General features: G+C 41.4%; 1 protein-coding gene across 9 annotated transcripts in view; it reads right to left on the bottom strand.

Moving 5' to 3' along the window:
* MCTP1 (multiple C2 and transmembrane domain containing 1) overlaps positions 1-20,432 on the bottom strand; it is a 287,127-nt gene that overhangs the window by 127,054 nt on the left and 139,641 nt on the right. For all 9 annotated transcript variants that reach the window (XM_054186271.1, XM_054186272.1, XM_054186273.1 and 6 more), the window contains exons 6-7: positions 7,077-7,247; positions 5,080-5,210 (exon numbers count right to left, since the gene is read on the bottom strand). In XM_054186271.1, the coding sequence (XP_054042246.1) occupies positions 5,080-5,210; positions 7,077-7,247 (302 nt within the window). The remainder of the gene's footprint in view (positions 1-5,079; positions 5,211-7,076; positions 7,248-20,432) is intronic.

Genomic DNA, 20,432 nt, shown 5'->3' with positions numbered 1-20,432 from the left:
CACACTTTGTGTCCTTCCCTCAACTTTACACGCATGTTGGAGTACCCGTGCACAGCTCTACAGCACCACTCAGTTCTCTCTGATAACGTTCAGTCTCTTGGAGCAAAATCACATAAATTTCAGCAGAAAAGAAAACAACCCTGAAAAAGACATAAATATTTTATGTAAAAATCCCACTTCAGTTCAGAACTTTCAGTCGTGTATCCCTGCGCTTTCAGATTAATAATGCGGCAGCATAGGTCGCATATTGCTTGTATTTATGTGCGCCCAAAAAACCCTCTACTATGACAAAACTAAACAGAGAAGAATAGCAGATTAGGTGTTGAAAACCTAAATACTTAATTTTCAGTATTTTGACTTCTGCGTTGCATAACATCCATTCGTAACATATGGTGTGTACCCACGCACACAGGCACACAAAACCATTCTGAATTTTCATGACGATATTCAGAGACATTATAGGACGTTTCAGTTTTCTGCAAATAAAATTAATGCACAGATTTAATGAATATACTATACACAAGGTCTTTTGCTCTTAATTTGCCACAGATTGGAAAAAAGATAGTAGCATCTATAAATACTGATGAAAATAGATATAGATGAAGCCAACAGTAATTTCCTGGCACAAAATATGAGTAAAAGTCAATGTCATTTTGAAGATAAACACACATTTTTCATACCAATAAATAATGCTATAAATCCCGCCGTACTGGATTGCAAATAACTTCAGCTGAATAAAACTGCATGACATGGGATTTACTTATCCTGTATGTTCACAGAAACAACTTGTTCTCTGACAGCACTCATTCTTGGCAATTTATTGCAGCTGTCAGCAGCCAATTTGTTCAGATTACGGCTATGCATAAAGGTGTAACAATCATGAGGATTTATTAGCTGATTATCGTAAAGGTGACAGTCAGGATCGCCTTCAAAAGCGCCGATGATAAGAAAGTTAAATAATTACACGAAGATTAAAATCATTTCACCTTCATTTTGATCTTAGTATTACCTACATAAACTTACTGCAGTATATGTTTTTAATCACGGGAGTATATTGACTCAATACGGGAGAGAAATGATATAGCAAAAACAGATGAATATTGAATGTACTCAAACTGAACAATATACTGACATACATATATGTATTTCTACTGATCAGATGAAGTAATGACTCACACTGCTCATGCAAGTCCACATGATTATTTGAACGCAGGAAGGCTGCCCCTGTGGCTTTAACTGATAGTGCTTTCCAAAAAAAGAACATATAGACCTCATGTCTTTGGTCCTGGAATGTTATTTTTTTTTCATAAAAACCCCCCTTATATTTAGAAGAATGCCAGAATTTAATCTCCTGCGTGATGAAAGTCAGTTCTGGTCAGGCCCAGGGTTCCCTCTTACAAATCAGCAGACGACTGGAAATTTATTTTTCTCAAAGCTTTTGTATGAGGTCTTGGCTTTTGAAATCCCCAAAGAAACACTGAATTGGTTCAAGGATTTTGGTTTTTTAGGGTATTCCAAGACAGAAGTTCACAGGGCGCTACATTCTGTAAACTGCCACGGAGAACGCACCCAGCTGGGACACAAATGAATTTTACAAACGCACGACACTCAAAGTTAAGAATGGAAACCAAACAGTCAGCTTCTCATTTCAGGAACCACCATGCCGAAGGTGCCTGGGTACCAGGAGGTAACGGGAGCTCTGCGCTAGCTCTGGACAGACACGTCCTCCTCCCTCTCTGAATGAGGACACCGTGCTGCCACCCTCACCCTCCCAAGGCCGCCCTCCCTCTCCCCAGCCACCCCTCCCCTTCCATCCTCCTCCCGTCACGCTGCCCCGAGGCCCAAATCTCACTTCCATGTCTTCAGCCCCCTCGGACACCTTTCCTTCACCTCCCTGCCCTGCCCAAGCCCTCGCAGCCTGAGCGCACACACCATCACCGCCTCCCCGCATCCCGGCTTCATCCTGGCCCTTCACCTGCAGCAGCCTAACGAGCATGACGATACGCACAGGGCCCACAGAAGTCTACGCTCCTCACTTCCCACTTTCACTGAAGTGTGGCTGAGAAAGAGAGAGTCATTCCAGGAGAAGTTACGACATTCCGCTCTGGAATAAAATTCACAAGTTACAAAGTTGAGCAGAGAAAAGGTATTTGAACTCAAGAGGGTTCCCACGATGGTTTCCAGGAGGGATCGGATTTGTCCCTTCAACCTTCCACCCGGCGATGCTGTTTGCCCACAGATGGCTCAGTTTGGATCATCCACCGAGCCAGTTTTAGGGACGGCACTCTTCGAAGAGGTCCCCTGGCAAAGCAGCTCGGTAACGCCTGCTTTGCAGGGGAAATTCCGCTGACCTTCACGCGTGCTCTGCAAGCAGATGAACATGGACGACACAAAACCCCAACGCAGTGCATGAGAAGTGAGAACTGCTCCTTAAACAAACTTTTTCTTCTGTTTTCTCCATTTGGTTTGCTGTTGCCCTCAATGAGCAGGACCTCTTCAATCAAGCACGGCTTCTCCCGAAGCACACTTTGGCCGGGCAGGACATCTTCAAGAAATAATTGTTTTCATTTGAATTTAATACACATATTCCTATATAAGAGCTGCTGCTTGCACATTATTCAAGAAAAAGGGAAGATCACAGCAAGATGGAAGGGACCGTTCTCCACCACTGAGCAATGCTAGAATACTACCAGGAAGGCTTTTGTTTCCCTCCCACCGCCTCATTACCACTTTTCCTGGAACCGGAATCAAACTATTCCATTTATTACACGTGCCTTGAGAGCCACAGAGCCTTAGCCATGGAGCAAGACTCAGCTGCGCTTTACAAAATTAATACACAATTAGCATAACACACACAGAGCAAGTCCGTACTGTCTGTACCAAAGTTATTTCCAGCTTTTAGAGGCAGCCTCGAAAGCAGAAACTGGGGAAGAGAAGTCGATGCAAAGTGGAGCTGTCAGGCGCTGGTGATTTTTATCCACAGTGACTGGAAAAGAGTACCAGGGAGGGGGAATATTAAGACCTATTTCTGTATTCAGATTGAGCTTGACAAATGACAAAGTTTTTCATGGAAATCCTCATGGAGAGGAATTTGTTCGCGGGTTGCATTATCCAGAGATAAGGTACCAACAGAAGGTGAAATGAGAGAGTGTCTGAAGGGACAAACTGAGGAGGGATTATACACACACCGACAGCAGAAGGGTCACAAAAATCAAGAGCAGCAAGATTTCGGGAAAAACACCACTGATTCTGGTAAAATCAGTTATATACCACAGAAGCACTACAGCCTGGCTTTGTCCAAGGAGCATCTTTTTTTTGGTATATACAAGAACTACATCTGCTTAGGAAAATGACAGAGAACAAAACAAAACAAGATTCTCCCACTGAAAAATGCTAAAGGCTTCAAGCATTCTTCTTAGAGAATGCTATCATTTTTTTTTGGCCTAAATAAAATATAGAAATCATTTGCTACCTGCAGGATAGCATGCAGTTACTAAAAAGAAATACATGCACACTGAAGACACACAACTTCTTTAGGTATCTGAAAAGCTACCTTAGCAAATCGTGTGTTTGAAGTTACAAATTTTCCTTCTCTCATTTCTCTACCATATTCTTATTTAGGTTTCAGGTGCCTTGGAGCAAAAATGGTGTCTTTTATTTCATGCAATGCCCTTAAAAAGACTTTATAATTACTGGTAACAGTAGCAACGTAAGTGCTGTTTTGATGAGAGTGTTCTGAAAAATCACGTGTGAAAACCCTGAATCTCACCGTCTTTTGGATAGGAAAGTTAAAGTTAAGCACAAAATAGGAGTAATTTCCCAAGGCATATCACGTATCGAAGTAGGACTAAATGATTACATTACTTCAGAAAAATAGTTATTGTTACCACACGCACCAACTGACATCAAGCAAAGGAAAAAAATAGAGTGTAAACTTCAAATAGAAACGTATCACACCATCCATAGGGTTTCATCAAATAAAATAAAACCCTACTGTGTATACTTTGGAAAAGTGGCTTTGTCTGGTATTAAAGCTGTTTGTTTGCCACAGACTCTGCATGTATTCTGAGTTCCCACAATTTATGGTAGGAAATAAACAGGGTATTATCCAACTGATCTAATCTGGAAAAGAAAGCCATTACCCTAAACGGAACGAGAGGGAGGAGAAGGTCAGCACAAACACAACCACATGGACAGCAGAAGTACATGGCTCAGTCCGTGGGATTTCCATTCCTGATTTTAACTACCAAAAAAAAGTAATTCTGCTGGTTAATAGTATCAACGTCCTGGTGAAAGCACCTACAACCAATATTCTAACAAGCAAGCAAAATAAATTGGATTAATACTAATTACTATTGTTATGACTGTATGGATATCAATTAAACTGTGATGTAAACAAATACCTGAGCTTTCAAAATAGCAGCAACTTTGTACACTATTATAAGCACAAGAGGTTTTTTCTCCCTGTTAGCTAACAGTTAATGCCATTATTAAAAAACATTAGCCTCTTCGCTTTTCCTACAAAGTAAAATGGAGCATAACCACACAAACTTACACCAATTCTTGAACTCTACGACAAATCCCAGAGATGCACTTTTCCTGAAAATGAACCAGGTGAACGATCTTATTTCTTTGCCCCAAAAGCTGTGTGTAGTCCTTTAAGACTCTCATTTCATTTATCAAACAGATTAAAAAATAAGTACATAATTTTTGTCTTTTGCGGCTAGTACAAGTCACGAGAGTTATTTCTCCTCCAAGCTGGACATTGCCCTATGGAACCTCCTGCATCTTGATTATTGCTCTAAACGTGTGATTTTCATTTTGGAAAACTGCAGTCTATCAATTGGTAAAAGCTGCCACCTACTGGTCAATAAAAAATACTTTACACCATGAAAGTGGAGAATTGCATGCATGCAGCCAACTGCACTGATACTTTGTGAAAAATCCTCCCCCACCTTTAAAAAAAAAAAAAAAAGAAAAGCCAGAACAAATGGTCATAAGAAATAGTTTCAACGGCAAGGCTCATTTTAATCATCTGCTGTCATCCCCAGGGAACAAGAAGGCTGTAATTGCACAAACCTGCCAATAAAATCATCCCTTTTGCCAGCATCTTTGTCCCACACGGTAATATCAATAATTCCACCTCGTTCTTCATAGAGATGAAAGTCAAACTGCTCCCTCCACTGAGGATTCAAAGTTTTTGGCATAATCTGAAAGGAGAGAAAAAGTCATATTGCATTGTGTGGGCATACACTTTCTCGAATTGTAAATTTGATCTTTAGACTCTGTTCAGGAAGTTTTTTTTCTGTTTGCAGTATGAGTATCTCAAGCAGCAAGAACTAAAAAAAAAAGTAATTAGAAAAGACCACTGGCCAGTTGTCTCATGCCTCTTTGCTACAACCTCCAAAATCCCGCAACCTGTCACCTTCAAAAGCCTCCTGAACAAAGGATTCACCCTGGGAATGGATCCATTTTTCTGTAGGATAATTATGCCCTCCTTTGAGTGACGGTTAGCTGCAAACTTGTGTGTCTGAGCCTAAAGGAAAACAAAGCACCTGCAATGACAAGTAGATGATGGCTGTAAGTATTTAAACAGAAACAATTTTATCACGTCCTCTTTCCCCAGCTGCAGTAACACTGGCAGAAAGATGATACTGCGGTTTACTTTTTATGGAACAATATCCCTTTTTTTTTTTTTTTTTTCAAAACTGTATTTTACTTCCTTTCCTTTGCAACTCAGATGAAAGTAGCTTTTCTCAATCATTTTCAGTCCACTCACTTCTGACAAAAGAAGTAACTTCAATGGATTTCAGTCCATGTAGTTCCGACCACGCTCTGCAGAACAGAAAGCTTGCAGGTTTTCCTACCATAATGCAGAAGCAGTAGTCGCGGTAGTCACACCTGTCCTGAGCAAGAACGGAAACTGCCTCGTACCTTCCCTACAAAGCAATCGCTACTTTCTACATCTACCAGTTCCACTGGCTTGAAAAAATGGAAAAATTAGAGAGGATTAAAGCACAGAACTGCTGTTAGGATTTTTTAAGTCAAAAAAGCATGAAATTTGATTTCTTCTAATTTCAGATGAAGGGGCTGCCAGGCTCAGAGGCTGGCACACGTGGCACCCACACGCTCCTGGCTTCTTCCTCACTTTGCCCTTCGACTGGCTGTGAAACCACAAGGGCTGTCATGGCCATCGAGGGAGGAAGGTCCCAGCATCCTCCGCAAACAGCAATTTTCAAAGCAATAGCAATTGAGGAAATAAAAAATAATAGCAAGAAAGCCAAGCCAGTCTCCACAATCATTTTCTCCCTGACCCCTCCTCTCTGCCTGTTAAGCTCGTATGTATAGAAAACTTTAACGAAACTTGCTGTAAGGATGTAATGAGGAAGGTAAGAATACAATCACAACATGGCCGGAGGATAAGATCATGCAAAGGATCCAAGAGGGGACCGGCACCAAACCCGAACGGCACAAAGGTGCATCTACTTGTCAGAACCCCTCCACCCCTCTCCTGTAGCCCCTCTGCGGTGAGGACAGGCTGAGAGAGTTGGGGTTGTTCAGCCTGGAGAAGAAAAGGCTCTGAGGAGACCTTATAGCGGCCTCCTAGTCCCTAGAGGGGGCCTACAGGAGGGATGGGGAGGGGCTCTTTATCAGGGAGTGTAATGATAGGACGTGGGGTAACAGCTTCAAACTGGAAGAGGGGAGATTTAGGTGAGATCTGAGGCAGAAATTGTTTGCTGTGAGGGTGGTGAGCCCCTGGCCCAGGTTGCCCAGAGAAGCTGTGGCTGCCCCATCCCCGGAGGGGTTCAAGGCCAGGTTGGACGGGGCTTGGAGCAACCTGGGCTGGTGGGAGGTGTCCCATGCCTGTGGACTAGATGATCTTTAAAGGTCCCTTGTAACCCAAACCATTTTGTGATTCTATCTAAACAAAGATCCAGGTGCCCTGACAGCCAATTAATACAGCAGAACATCTCCATCGCTATTTAAATGGTCGTTCAAGCCAAGAAAACCCCACAAGCAGGAACAAAACATTTCAAACACAGCCAATGTGCATTTGTGGTCACAGCTAAAATTACCTTGCTCTTGTACTTCTGATGCCCCAAGCGGAACTTCACGTAAGGATCACTTAGTCCATTTGCATCCATCGCCTTCAGTTCACGACCTTCGATTAATGTAATACTAACTATGCCTCTCCACAGCTGAGATTTTCTGTGCAGGTCAGAGAGACGTAAGCTCTGGGTCTGAAACTTTAGGGAAATAAAAACACAGATTTAGTAAAAACTATTCCAAAAGTTTCCCCTGCATTTTAATGTAAAATTTTATATAGCTGTGAATGTAAAATGACCATCTTAATCCACTTTGAAGTTACCTGACAGTACGTACGTAAACTATATTACAAAGAATTACTTGGAGAGAAACAAAACAGTGACAAATACACGGGTAATGTCATATGCTGCTTTTGCAGAAGCAAGCAGAACAAATGCTACGCTTAAGGAAATGTTCAGAAAAACAAGAAGTGCTTTTTCCTTCTCCCTCTGCTGATAGAACTAACAACATTACAAATAAATGTGACAAAAGTCTCTTATATTAGTAGCATATGATTGAACAAACTGAACAAACACTAAAATAAACGTAAAAAAACAGTGAGAAAATGAAACTTCCATTAAAATAATATAAAACCACCATGAGAAGAATGGACCAAGGAAAAATAAGTCAATAAACTCCCATGCACATGACAACTATCTCAGCCACTAAAATGATGCGGTATTCCCTGAAACGGCAAAGAAAACTGAATTAAATACCAACACATTAGTTCAAGAGTTTGAAAACGAGGCGCTGCGGAGCCTCTGGTGGGAAGTGTGTGGAAATCGTGGGCTGTGAACCCTCAAACAACCGACTTCGGGGGCTAAAAGAAAATTCACACGCACCCACGCAGACCAGACGGACACGGTGTTCTCCATCAGTGAACTCCAGCGGGGCAGGAGCGTGGGGGGTTACAGATTTGAGTAACCGGAGGTGAGCCCCGGCTTGCCGGGAGCTGCAGGGGGTGCAGGGCGCTGCCGGCGGCGCCAGCGCTGGGGAATCACCTCCGCACGCCCCAGGATGGCAAACACGTCCCGGGGGCATCCGAGGAGCACGGCTGCCAAAGGCTCTCCCTTCCACTCCGAAACTGTGCTCGGGCAAGGTTACCTTACCTCAAATCAGAACACTAGATGCCTCAACAATATTTAAACTCACAAACTATTCTTTCTAGAAAAAAAAATAATAAAACAAGTCTGCATGGATGCTCAGCTGTAAATATATCAAATATATGCATTTTCTTTATTATATGAGGTCGTTTGAGCAACAGAGGCGTTACGGGCTCGGCAACCCTCCATAAAATAAAACTGTGTTGTGTGGTTAGCTCCATCACCCGCGCACCTCCAGGATCTCCATTACAGCTTTTCACTGCAAATTTGGTTTGACTCTTTCAGCGGGTAAACGCAGTTGGGTGGTTACAGCTACGCAAGTGCCCAGGGCAGCAGTTTTTTGTTACCCAGAGAAGAATACAGAAAGCACCCCGGAATATAATCACTGGATTATAATCTGCACTCACCAGACCCCAGAGGTGAGATTATGATCTGGGGGCACTGGGCTTGGAGCAAACCTGAATAGCATGCTTTAAGCAATATTTCAGATACCATATTGGCATGTATTTTTATTTTCTAATGGCTATTAATTCCAAGCAGTATGGTTACTCCCAAAATATTTCACCGTACTTATTAAAGATTTCTCTTTCAGAAGTGAAGGATTTGGTTGTGGAGAAACTTCTCACAAACTCACTGTTTCTCTAAAGGTGAACAAGGTGGACTTCCGCTGAGAAGAGGGATAACCTTTAACTTAACCTGTGGCATGAGGCAGCAGTGTGACACCAGGAAGCAGGAACTCTACAAAAACCAGGGCACAAGTAGGAAACTCACCTGCCAGAAGAGATTTCATTTACAACATGGGAGCATTATTGCACTTCATACATTTTTTCACAGCACAAATACCCTGCTGTTGGGGTACACAGTCAACACTGACAAAGACAGGTCTTGTGAATAAGTGAGATTTTTTTTTTTTCTTGTTCCAGTTTCTTAGAAGTTTTAGAGCAAAAGAAAGACTGAAGAGTAAATAACCAAAACTGCCTGCCTTGATTGTAAGGTGATGAGAGACACGGGCTGATGAGTCAGAAAAAGAGACAAGGCACATTTAGGAGGACATTTGCATACTGCAATAGAAGCAGCAGTTAGTTGAGACCTATTTTGACAAAGAATACACAGTTGCTGGGCTTTCTTAAAGAGTTGAGTGGGATTCCAAATGATTTCCAGGATACTACCATGGAAAATAAGCATGAGTTTGCATTTACAACTCTTTTGAAGTAAAGCTGAAGTGTAACTGCATAGCTCTCTACTTCACTAATCACAAATGAGACAGTGAATCATTTAGAAAGTATACTTGATCTAAATTCCGTATTTTGAATGGCTCTTAAAATAATTTGCTGCATTAGAGCAGCTGCTGCCATATAAAACACGCTGATTTTTTATGACCAGTAAGGAGTTTCATCAACGGAGGTAATTTACATCCGAGGTGGTGAAGCACAATCTAAATGGCCACGTGCAGGGTGTAAATCACCAGGTGGGTCAGAGAGGAGTTTACGAGAGTTGGGCAGAAGCCCTGAGAACAAGAACATTTTTCTGGGGAAAGCCCTTTTGGGTCAGGGCCAGACCCCACAGACGGCAACCGGCAAAGACTCTTGTGGAGCCCAGAGTTGTGTTGACAACAGCAAGAGCCTACATCTCGATCCGCTGGAAGAAAAGCCGCCAACTGCTAAAAACAAAGTGGTGTGGGCTGGTTGTGGCTGTTCCTTCCTCAAAGTAGGGAATTTGGACCATGGCAGTGCTCTTTTCTCCCTGTCTTTATCGGTGACACACAGATCCCTGGAACAGCAAAAGGCAGACTTATGGAAAGAGTCAGGGTCCAGCGAGCTGGAGTTAACGCTATGGAGATTTCCTGGACGTGAAAGGCATGGCCACATGGTCTTCTCCAGCAAGAATAACCTCCAACCAGTATTGTTCTTTTTTCCAAGCAAGACCAAACAGCATCTGAACAGACATCTAAAACAAGCTTTCCTTCCAGTCAAAGTTATCCCTCTCCTCAGAAGTTACAGATACTGACATATTCTCCAATTTCATGATTCATATGATTCATATAGTCTGTCTTAAGTACAATAAATAAATATGAATATTTAGATTTCAAGTCAAATTTGACAATAAGCTAACAGTTGAAAAAAGTGGGAAAATAAGACCGGTTTCACATTTTAGAGTTCTTCCCCTCATGAAAAAAGAAAAAAAAGAAAAAAGAAAAAAAAGAAAAAAGAAAAAGAAAAAAAAGAAAAAAGAAAAAAAAGAAAAAAGAAAAAAGAAAAAAGGAAAAAAGAAAAAAAGAAAAAAAGAAAAAAAGAAAAAAAGAAAAAAAGAAAAAATGAAGTTGCAGCCTGTGCATACTATGAAGCTTTCTCTCTCTTTTCCAAAAGAAAATTAAAATTAGGCTTCTGAAAAGGAATATTTCACATCAAAGCTGCCTGCAAAAGAAAACTTCATATCCTTTCATATTCATACACTGCTTTAATGCTTCTACTATAAACAGTAAGGAAACCTAACGTTTTCTTACATAGCAAAATTAGACTTTATTTGTGTTCCACCTATTCTGTCTAAATGTGGGTAGCGGAAGGGCTGGGGATGCCAACAGCATAAAATCTGACACAGAAACAGAACTGTGTCCTCTATTCAACAGGATTAGTATAGTTGGCCAAACACGATGGCAGAGCTGAAAGACGGTCTTACAGCATGGCCTAATATTCTGTGTACGGTCCCATATTACTGGGTAACGTTATGGCGTGGGAAACCCATAGCCAGAACCGGGCGCTGTTCCCACGTTCATCAAGACCATGCTCTTGATGAGTGCATTAATTGCCACAACTTTGTTGTTACTTTCTTCAAAAGAAGAGAAGCCTAAATAAGTACTTCTGAAAATGCCCTAAGTAATTATCTTTGGCTAAGTAATTATCTTTGGAGGGGGGGATTCTGCCCCTCTGCTCCGCTCTGTGAGACCCCCCTGCAGTGCTGCCTCCAGCCCTGGGGCACCAACAGCAGAAGGACACGGAGCTGTTGGAGCGGGGCCAGAGGAGGCCCCGGAGATGCTGGGAGGGCTGGAGCCCCTGTGCTGGGAGGACAGGCTGAGAGAGCTGGGGGGGTTCAGCCTGGAGAAGAGAAGGCTCCGGGGAGACCTTCCAGCCCCTTCCAGGCCCTAAAGGGGCTCCAGGAAAGCTGGGGAGGGACTCGGGACCAGGGAGGGGAGCCACGGGACAAGCGGGAACGGTTTTACGCTGAAAGGGGGAGATTTAGATGACATATTAGGAAGAAATTCTTTGGTGTGAGGGTGGTGAGCCCCTGGCCCAGGTTGCCCAGAGAAGCTGTGGCTGCCCCATCCCTGGAGGGGTTCAAGGCCAGGTTGGCCGGGGCTTGGAGCAACCTGGGCTGGTGGGAGGTGTCCCTGCCCAGGGCAGGGGGTGCCACTGGGTGGGCTTTAAAGTCCCTTCCAACCCAAACCGTTCTATGATCTCCCAAGCTGTCTTGTAATTTTCTGATTTTCTTTCATTGATCTCAGACTTCAGCTCTGAAAACTTGCAGAGTTATGTGTAGCATCTCTAGCAATGCGTGCCTGTTCCTATTTGCAACTCTAATATTAATCTGGGGCTGATACAAATGCAGTCATACACAAAAAGGGATATACAAGGGACTGCCATATGCATTGACAATGCTTTTCCCCTGTTGGAAACTACACAAAGTGTAACACCTTGCAGAAGCCACCAACATGTGGACACTGAGTTACAAAAATGCCTTTGATGGGATCATGATGAATCCTTTTTAATGTGACTAAACAAGCTTTATAAATGGACTACTACTGATAATTACTGCAATATGAAAGAACATTTACCTTATATCAAATATATTTTTCATTTTAGTATTATTTTAATTCTGGGTAAAGCTAATCTAAATTTCTGTAGGTGCAAAATTTACATGGCCCTACACCCCATCTGTTTTCAACGTGACTGCCCTGTTAAAGCCGGTTTAGGATATCTGCTCTAATGGCTCAATATTATCAGGGTTGCAGCAATCTTGTGGTGACACTACAATATCTGTAGTGAGAGCTGATAGTTTTGCAGCATTTCACGCATTTTTGTGGTGAAAATTGTGCATTCTACTGAAATGCACCTGCTGGAGGCAGCTCACGTGCAGTGTGATGAAGGCTGGGACTCCATTAAGCACTGACCATATCCTGAATTTTCTGGAAAGGGGTGGAAATATTTATAGAAGACAACGGTGTGCTGTCAGTTGTCAGAGAGGCTGTGTCAGCACAACCCAAACCTTCACCCTTGTCTTCCTCCCACGAACCCCTCTTGGAAACCGTGGCTGCAACGTGTGAAAGTCAAGGGGTCTGATGGTGATCCTGTCATTGCCCGGGATGACCAGTGTCACCACGGGGCTGGCACCGACACGAACATGACACAGGGAAGGACAGTGGCCACTGAGACTCGATGGAAACTCCCTCTGCTCTCAGAATTCCGAGCACGAACCCAGAGAAACCACACCAAAATGCTACTCTGCTTTTCTGATTGTTAACCATATCAGCTGTTATTGCTCACATGCAAGTGATGCAAATATAAACCTCACCAAATATTTGCATAATTTTTATAACCAGATGTCTAACAGACAGGTGTATCTATTCTGACGTTTTTTACTTCTGTTCCATTATTTAGTAGCTTTCCATCAGGCGCTATTTACAGCTGATAAACTGACACATGGAACCCCATGGCTTACAAAAGCAAGTATTTTCTCAATCTTAAAAGATTCTTCTTAAAATCCAAAACCTAATAATTATACCTTCTTTTCTGAAATTCCACAGGGTTTTGGTTGAAAGATTCTGGTTGAAAGACTCAACGGTCTGCAAATTCCTTCAATTAAGGAGTATTATACAACTCCATGCTCCTCCTTCTCTTTGCAATCTTAGGCCATGACTTCCTATTTGCAATTTCGTTCTCTACCGAAGAGGCATCTCATTCCAGTAGAAAAGCACTTGTTTCAGTTTTAAAATAGTAAAAACCACTTCATAAGGCTTTTGATATTAGGAAAAGGTAAATCAGGAGTCCCATAAACTAAATATTTTGAGTTGGGCACAAAAGCACGAGTTAATAAGGCCATAGGTTTTCGCACTTCAGTTTGTGCCAGATAAGTAAAATAAATTTAAAAAACAGTCGTCAGCAGTTAGGAACTGAAAGCCTTACATTTTGTAATTCATTTTTGTTTAAAATATTCATAAATTGTATTTTTCCTTTTAAAAGTATATGCAAAAATTTCTAAAGCTGAATTAAAGCAAAAATAGTTATCCAAATGCAAATTCAAAAAACATTTTAATTTGCTTGCTTTAGGGAGTAAATACACTCTTTTATCATTGATTGTAATTATTCAGAAGTAGCTTCTCAGTTATAACTTTGGGATGATAATGTATTTTTATTTTTAGTTTATACATAATGTGTTGCAACTCATACTAATTTATCTTAATTTCTGGGAAGAAGGTACCCTTGGTTCCAATTGATCAACGTCAGACTGAAACAGCTCATCCCATATTAATAGTACAAATTAAGAGTATTATTACATTTTAGTGCATTCTAGTATTCCCGTTTCTAAACTTACCATTGACAATACGAAACAGAAGAGAAGGTGTAAGAGAAGAGAAGGTGACGTCTTATCTTTTCCTGCAGATTTTATTGGAATACTGTGTCTTGACAGGGCATAGCGGATAAATATTTTCCCCTACTATGTTTGGCTAAAGATGCCAAGCCACTTGTTCCTCTGTTTATCCTTAAATTAAAGCACTCAAAAGGGTTTTTCTGGTGTTTTCTTAATGTGCCATTAATGTAGCAAGTTTAATGCGGGGTCTGATCATGTTTGAACTCAATTTAATGGCAATTCTCCCACCGAGGTGAAAGGGGCAAGAGTAGAAGACCCTTATTCAGATAAAAATAATTTTCAGTGAAATGACCATTTCTGACAGAGCTCACTCTCAGCATGCTTTGGATAAAAGGTACTGTCTCTATTAAAATACCTTTGCTTAAACAGTTATGGCTCCACAGTAAAACATGATCTAATCTTATTTCTTCATATGCAAACTGTGAACAGAGACAGTGAGTATATTAATTAGATCTCGATGAGTGTAGGGTTTGTTGAAATAAACTATTTATAGGGGATAGCACCTCACTCACCCTCTAGCTGAGCCAATCAAAAATTTTCAGGATAAACAAGCTGCCATCAGGAAGTGCTGTTCAGACAAAATCAAGCCTTGATGTGAGAATATGACAATTTCATCAGAACTTTGAACAAAAACAAGGAATACAAACAACCTCCTCAGGCAGTATTATGGCTTTTGGTTACCTATCCTCCCTATGACTATCTACAGGACCACTAACTCAACAGTACAAGTCTAGTGAACACAGGAGACACCAGGGTTCCCACCCAAGTTCCCAGCCAGAGAGGACAACTGTTGCCAATGAGGCAAAAATTACACCAACATCTTCTTATCTTCCGTTTGGAAGACCCCAATTAACACTGAGACAGAGCTTGGTCAATCCTGTCCAAGACTCCTGTCTTGCGAAGTAAGCAAAAAGAGACGATATGTTGACAGTAGAACAAACCAACCTTCATTTCCAAATGGCTTCCATCCTGAAAGCTTAGGAAAAGAAGACTCAGGTGCTGCACTTTCCTCCCAACTATTAAGTAAAAATGGGTATTTTTCTTACTTGTGTAGCACACTCTATGTGTCCTATGTAAACTACCAGAACTTCTCCGCAGGTATCAGACCTTGGTGCTCTCCTCTTAGGTGGTGTACTTTGTGGAATACAAACACAATGAAGCTTATGAAGCTTCTCAGATGAAAGCAAAATACATTTATCAGTCTCATTTCTTCTCTCTGGGAATGGCTACTAAACCCACATTGTGCCAAGTTCCTCTGTGTTACAGTAGAAGTGTGGAGACTTATCAATCAAGTATCTGTAACGGCTAACGCAGTCCTTACAAAGAGGTTCCTCCACGGTCTACACCATCAGCGAGTGAACATCCAGCAATGGTTGTTAGCAAACCAGCCTGACCACACAGCTCCACCTGACCTCGAACTGGGCCTGGCTGGGATGGAGGTCCCTTTGCATTTGTGGCGAAACCAGCGTCGCTAACCCAGGAACGGTCTGGGTCTTGCCGATCTGTGCTTGTGTGACACCAAGGCTTTGTGCTGGCTGGGGTCAACCCACCACAGGCTTGTTAGTTTCTCCTGTCTTCTCACTAGTCGTTCTGACCTAGTTTCTGCTCACAGTAAAACTTTATTCCAGATACCACTGTTTTGTTTCCTCTACACACTCCGAATTGTTTTTGAGCACCCCAAAACTTTCCTCTGAATTAAGTATATATACACACGCATATATATTTCAAAGGATTTTTTTTTTTTTCAGACTCACTCTAAATTGTGTCTATAAATTGTGCCGAAATCACTGTGATAAAACATATCCATCTGTGTTGTGGGAAGAGATGAGCTTAATTTGCACCATGGGAGACACTGTGAGACACTAGGGGAAAAAACAGCCTTTAGTGGAAATGATAGTTAAGCACTGGAACCGACTCTCTGGGGAGGCTGCAGAATATCCATCACTGCGGATTTTTAAGGACTGTTTAAACAAACACCTGTCAAACGTACTTTAGCTGTCATTGTTCCCACTTTAGGGAAGGAAGACAACTTTTCAGGCTGTTATTGCTGTTTTCTGTCTTTTTCGCACCTACCCTGCACACAGTTAAGATTTTTAAATACCCAGGACACTTGAAATCTGGGAATTGCAGTTCTGTCTGTCCACCAATACCTCCTGTGCCACCAGCCTTGCCTTCCAGAGACGTTCCCGTTACCTTCCCAAGTTCCTTGTCTCGGATTGTTTGGCCTCCGTCTCTGCCACCCAGCTCAGCGAGGACAAAGCTTTGAGAGCAAGCTCTGTGTGAATCACCCCGTGAGCAGAGAGCACCAGCTGGGTCCCTCACCCTGTCCTGAATTAAACTCCAGTTTTGCAGCAACAGAGGGAACGGGTGATTTTTCATAAAATAATTGACTGGTATTCTCATATTCTTCACAGAAAAGTCTGCCTGCCCTACATAAAATTAAATGCTCCTTGAGAGAGAGCATCCAACGAAGGGCTTCTGCGTAAGTCAATGCAAACAACTAATTGTCGAGGGCAGGCAGAATTACTTGACAACTCTAAAAAAACACAAGCTATGTTTCTCTGAAAACTAATATTAACTCTTCTGGGGGAGTACCACCTGCAAAGAGAACCCTTACTAGAAGGAAGCAACAACCATAAAATACCTGACATTTTGTAAGAAAATAACTTTTCTTTTTTTAAAAAAAATATTCAGGCTCGTCACCTTTCCCATTTCCAGCATAATCTATGGAAATTTTTGATTTTGGCTGGAAAAGACACATGTCTATATGTATGTTATACATACATATAAATGCGTGATGAATTATAATTACAGCTTCATTGGCCCCCAGTTTAGTATTCCTGCTTTTGACCTTAAAGCGTTTCACATTAAAAAGTGCTAGAAGCAGTAAGATTTTATCCTTTAAAAGTGTTGGTAGTAAAGGCACAGCAAAAATAATGAAATTTCATCATTAGAAACTAAGAGAAGAACGAGGAGGAAGTACTTCATTAAAGAGAACACCATTTTCTACATGAGAAAGAATAGTTCATCTAAACAGTCTCTTCTTTCCTCTGTCATGAGCTTTAGGCTTAATAATTGTTAAGAAAATGTTAAGCTTTTTTTTTTTACCATTATTTTTGACAGCACTGCACTGAACAATACAGAAATGATGAGGAGAGAGAGCAATACGTGCAATTCTAACTCAATTTTATGCTGCCAACATTTTAATAGGCTCCCTTCCCGTAGCCTTTCCTCAGCTATTGATTAAGCCCCCGTGCTGCGGAGAATCAACAAAAAAGAAGTCAGAGACGATTTTTTCTTGTTCTCATAACCAGAGGAAAGAGGAGAAAACAACTCTTCCCAACTCGCCTGCACGGGCTGGTGCTGGAAGTAGCAATGCTTCACCTCTCATCACACGGATGGCTCGCACCGCAAGGATCCTGTCTTGGAAACCACTCCAGCAATTCGCACTGTTCACCTCACTGTCGGGAGCGGCGTTGGCTGTCAGTAATAAATGACCTCTCTTGCAAGCTTGGGCTTTTCCGTGCTCCTTTTGTACCTGGATCGCAACAAATGTTTTACCGAACTTGATCTGGTATCCAGACAGTTTAGAAAGCAAAAGAGAAGCAGGAATTTTGTCTCCTTCAGCCCAAAGGACAAGAGCCATCAGGAACATCTGCGCCTTCAGAGTTAATGCCAAAAGGAAAATCTGCCTGAAGGGGGAAAACAGCGGTGGACACAGAGAACCACAAAAGCGGAACCGGTCACATCCATACACAGAGAGGAAAGCCGTCTGCACAGGTCAAAAGATTTTCCAATAGCTTTTTAAAAACAAAAAACAAGCTAAAAAAATCCTGTATTTGGTTTACAAGAATGACTGGCTATTCAGATCCTGCCAGCGCTGTCTTTTTGCTGTAGCTCTTGTCTGCTAACCCACAAGAACATCCAACGAAGTGAAATCTAAACCACAGGAACTGAGACACAGACACGCTGAGGTTATAGAGCAAACGCCCGGCTCACAAAGAGTTCACGAAACATTGAATACCCCGCTTCCACCTTTCCTGGTGGTGTAATGGTAGAAATGGAGCTGCCTCCCCTCCTAGACCAAGCAGCAAACATCCCACCTGCGAAGCCATCACCACTGGCCGCCAGTTTGCTTTAGTGCCACATCAAACTTGTGGTGGATGAAATAAAACAACTAATTCAAAACTGAGAGTTGTAACTTCACGCAGAAGTTAGTTAGTTTGTTTGTTTGTTTTAATAAACAGCTTTGTTTTTTTTTAAATAGCCCACCGGGACACTCCTTTCGCTGAAGACAGGAAGTTTGACTTTATTTTTCACAGAACGTATAAATGTTCTGACTTAAAAATTGTTTCTGTTTCCTTTTTGATAAATTCAGTGAAAGATGAGCACTCCCTCTGACCTAGGCAGCGCAGGGAGTGACCTGTCTCCCATGAATTTTGATCAAGATTATGTCTGGAATAAAGCAAACATGATAGGGAAAAGGAAAAAAAAAGAATTAAAAAAAACAACAAGAAAACCAAACCCCAAAAAACCTAATACTAACAGAAGGAAAAAACCTAACAATAAAATCAAGAGTGGTGTTGCATTTTTGCAACGCCTCTAACAAGTGTTTTGAACAGTAGGGTGTTTGAAAACTCTGGTTACAGACAAAATAGATGAAATGCTGCATTGATCTGGGTTTTTCATGAGACCTTAACTTAATCTTCAGGCTGTACAGGGGAAGTATTTGGACTAGAGACTCAGAATTTGGCCAAAGTAATTTTTTGCAAGCACATGAATACCGTAACGCCGCAATGGAGAAGATCAGATACCATTCTTCCCACCGTTACCACACGGGCCCAAGGAACCTCGTGCGTGCAATGGGGTTCACAGCCGCAGCCCCGCCACAGGGGTCTGCGCTGACAGAAATTAACTTCAAGCCACGTATGTTACAGAAATGGTAGGCTTCAAGTATGTGAATTTTAAAAAGTAAAAGACCCTGTCATAATCTGTAAAATCAAATTCATTTACTAGAAGTGCCATTTTAAAGACTCTAGAGAGCTAAATAAGTAGGTTTAGGAAATTTTATAATGATATCTTTAAAAAATTTCAATATTCTGTTTTTTCTCAGCTCTCAGGAGTGTAAGACAAACACTTCCTGAAGAAGGAGGATCTCAATTAGGGCACTTTCTCTATGCCTAATAGCATTATGCACTTATTTCTGGACATTTTTTAAAATCTGCAAATGACATCTTATTTAATATTGATCATCCTGCGCCCCAGAGAACAGCAGCTTTTTTGAAGGAATTCTTTGTAAAGAAAGCATTTTTTTTAATTTGATTTCCTGATAGCAGACCAAAGATCTGTAACTCTGGAATAGCCCCACAACACAAACATGGTTTAGCTGAGATACCTCTGTGTATAAATCACGCACACAACAGTGCATGTAAGATGCTGTACACACATAACATCTCCAGGTAAAATTATTACTTCAGCTGAGATAAAGGTAGAAAAACACAATAATTAAATTCACATGCTCAGTATTTGCCAAATTTTTCCATATGCCCCTTTGCAAAAATGGCAACGACCAAAATGTTATCAAATGAACATAACAAAGGAGAACATGGATAAATAATTCACTTGGAGAGCCCTGAAGAATTCCCAACTATCCTGTTGAGCCATTCACTCAGGATTATGGAAGTTCATGGTTGTGTCAATTTGAAATTTGAAGTATGGGACAGTTCTTGATTATTTTTACCAACCGTCATCCAACCCATTCAGCACACCAGGAGTTAACGCATCACTTGCATGATGCAAACCAGCTGTGTCCTTCACCATCCTCACGGCTCCTCACGCACTCTTCAGAACTTTGAGCACCTTAGGTATTCCAGGAAAAGTCAGAGGAACCATATGAGAATCCAAATACTACACTTCATCACTACACCAACTACCTTTGCTTCACGTATTTCAAAAAGGCAGCAGAGATTGAGAACTGTCCTGTATCACAGAAGTAATCTGTTTGAAAACCCCTGGCATAACCCAAACATTAGGAACCCTGCTCTTTTTTTTCTTTATAAAAAAGCCATGTAAATATTTGTCAACAAGCGCTATATATAACACTGTTTGTTATTAAAATTCTATTTAAACTTGTGCATCAATACACTAGAAAAGTAAATCGCTTTACAAAAGAAGCGAAATCACCCCATAAAGCTATTTCATTTTTCTCATTTTAACACCTTTACATGATAATATCTCAAAAAACCCCCCAGACCTACCAAATTAGCTCAAGACTTTGAGAAATTTTAATGCTATTTTTAATTATGCAAATAATAATAAGACTTAAAACTCGAAAGCAGCATGGCAGCATTAGCTAAGAGTGGTCAGAAAACTGCTGAGAAACTATATGCATTTTCTTTATCCTTTTGGAGACACAGACCAGAAAAAGGTAAAAATGAATTGTACTCTACTACAGCAAAAGTCCCAGCTTCTCCCCAGTGGACAGGAGCATACGCTGCTCCTTTTTATTGACGACACGACCCCTAAGAGGAGAAGAGCCAGGCACTGAATTTGCCTGAAGAGGCGTCTGAAGAGCTGTATGAAGTGGAGACCGAGAATGTG

This window comes from Rissa tridactyla, chromosome Z (assembly GCF_028500815.1).
Source record: "Rissa tridactyla isolate bRisTri1 chromosome Z, bRisTri1.patW.cur.20221130, whole genome shotgun sequence".
Lineage (NCBI taxonomy): Eukaryota > Metazoa > Chordata > Aves > Charadriiformes > Laridae > Rissa > Rissa tridactyla.
Note: the sequence above shows the minus strand (reverse complement) of the source record. Positions and strands in the feature narration are given on the sequence as shown.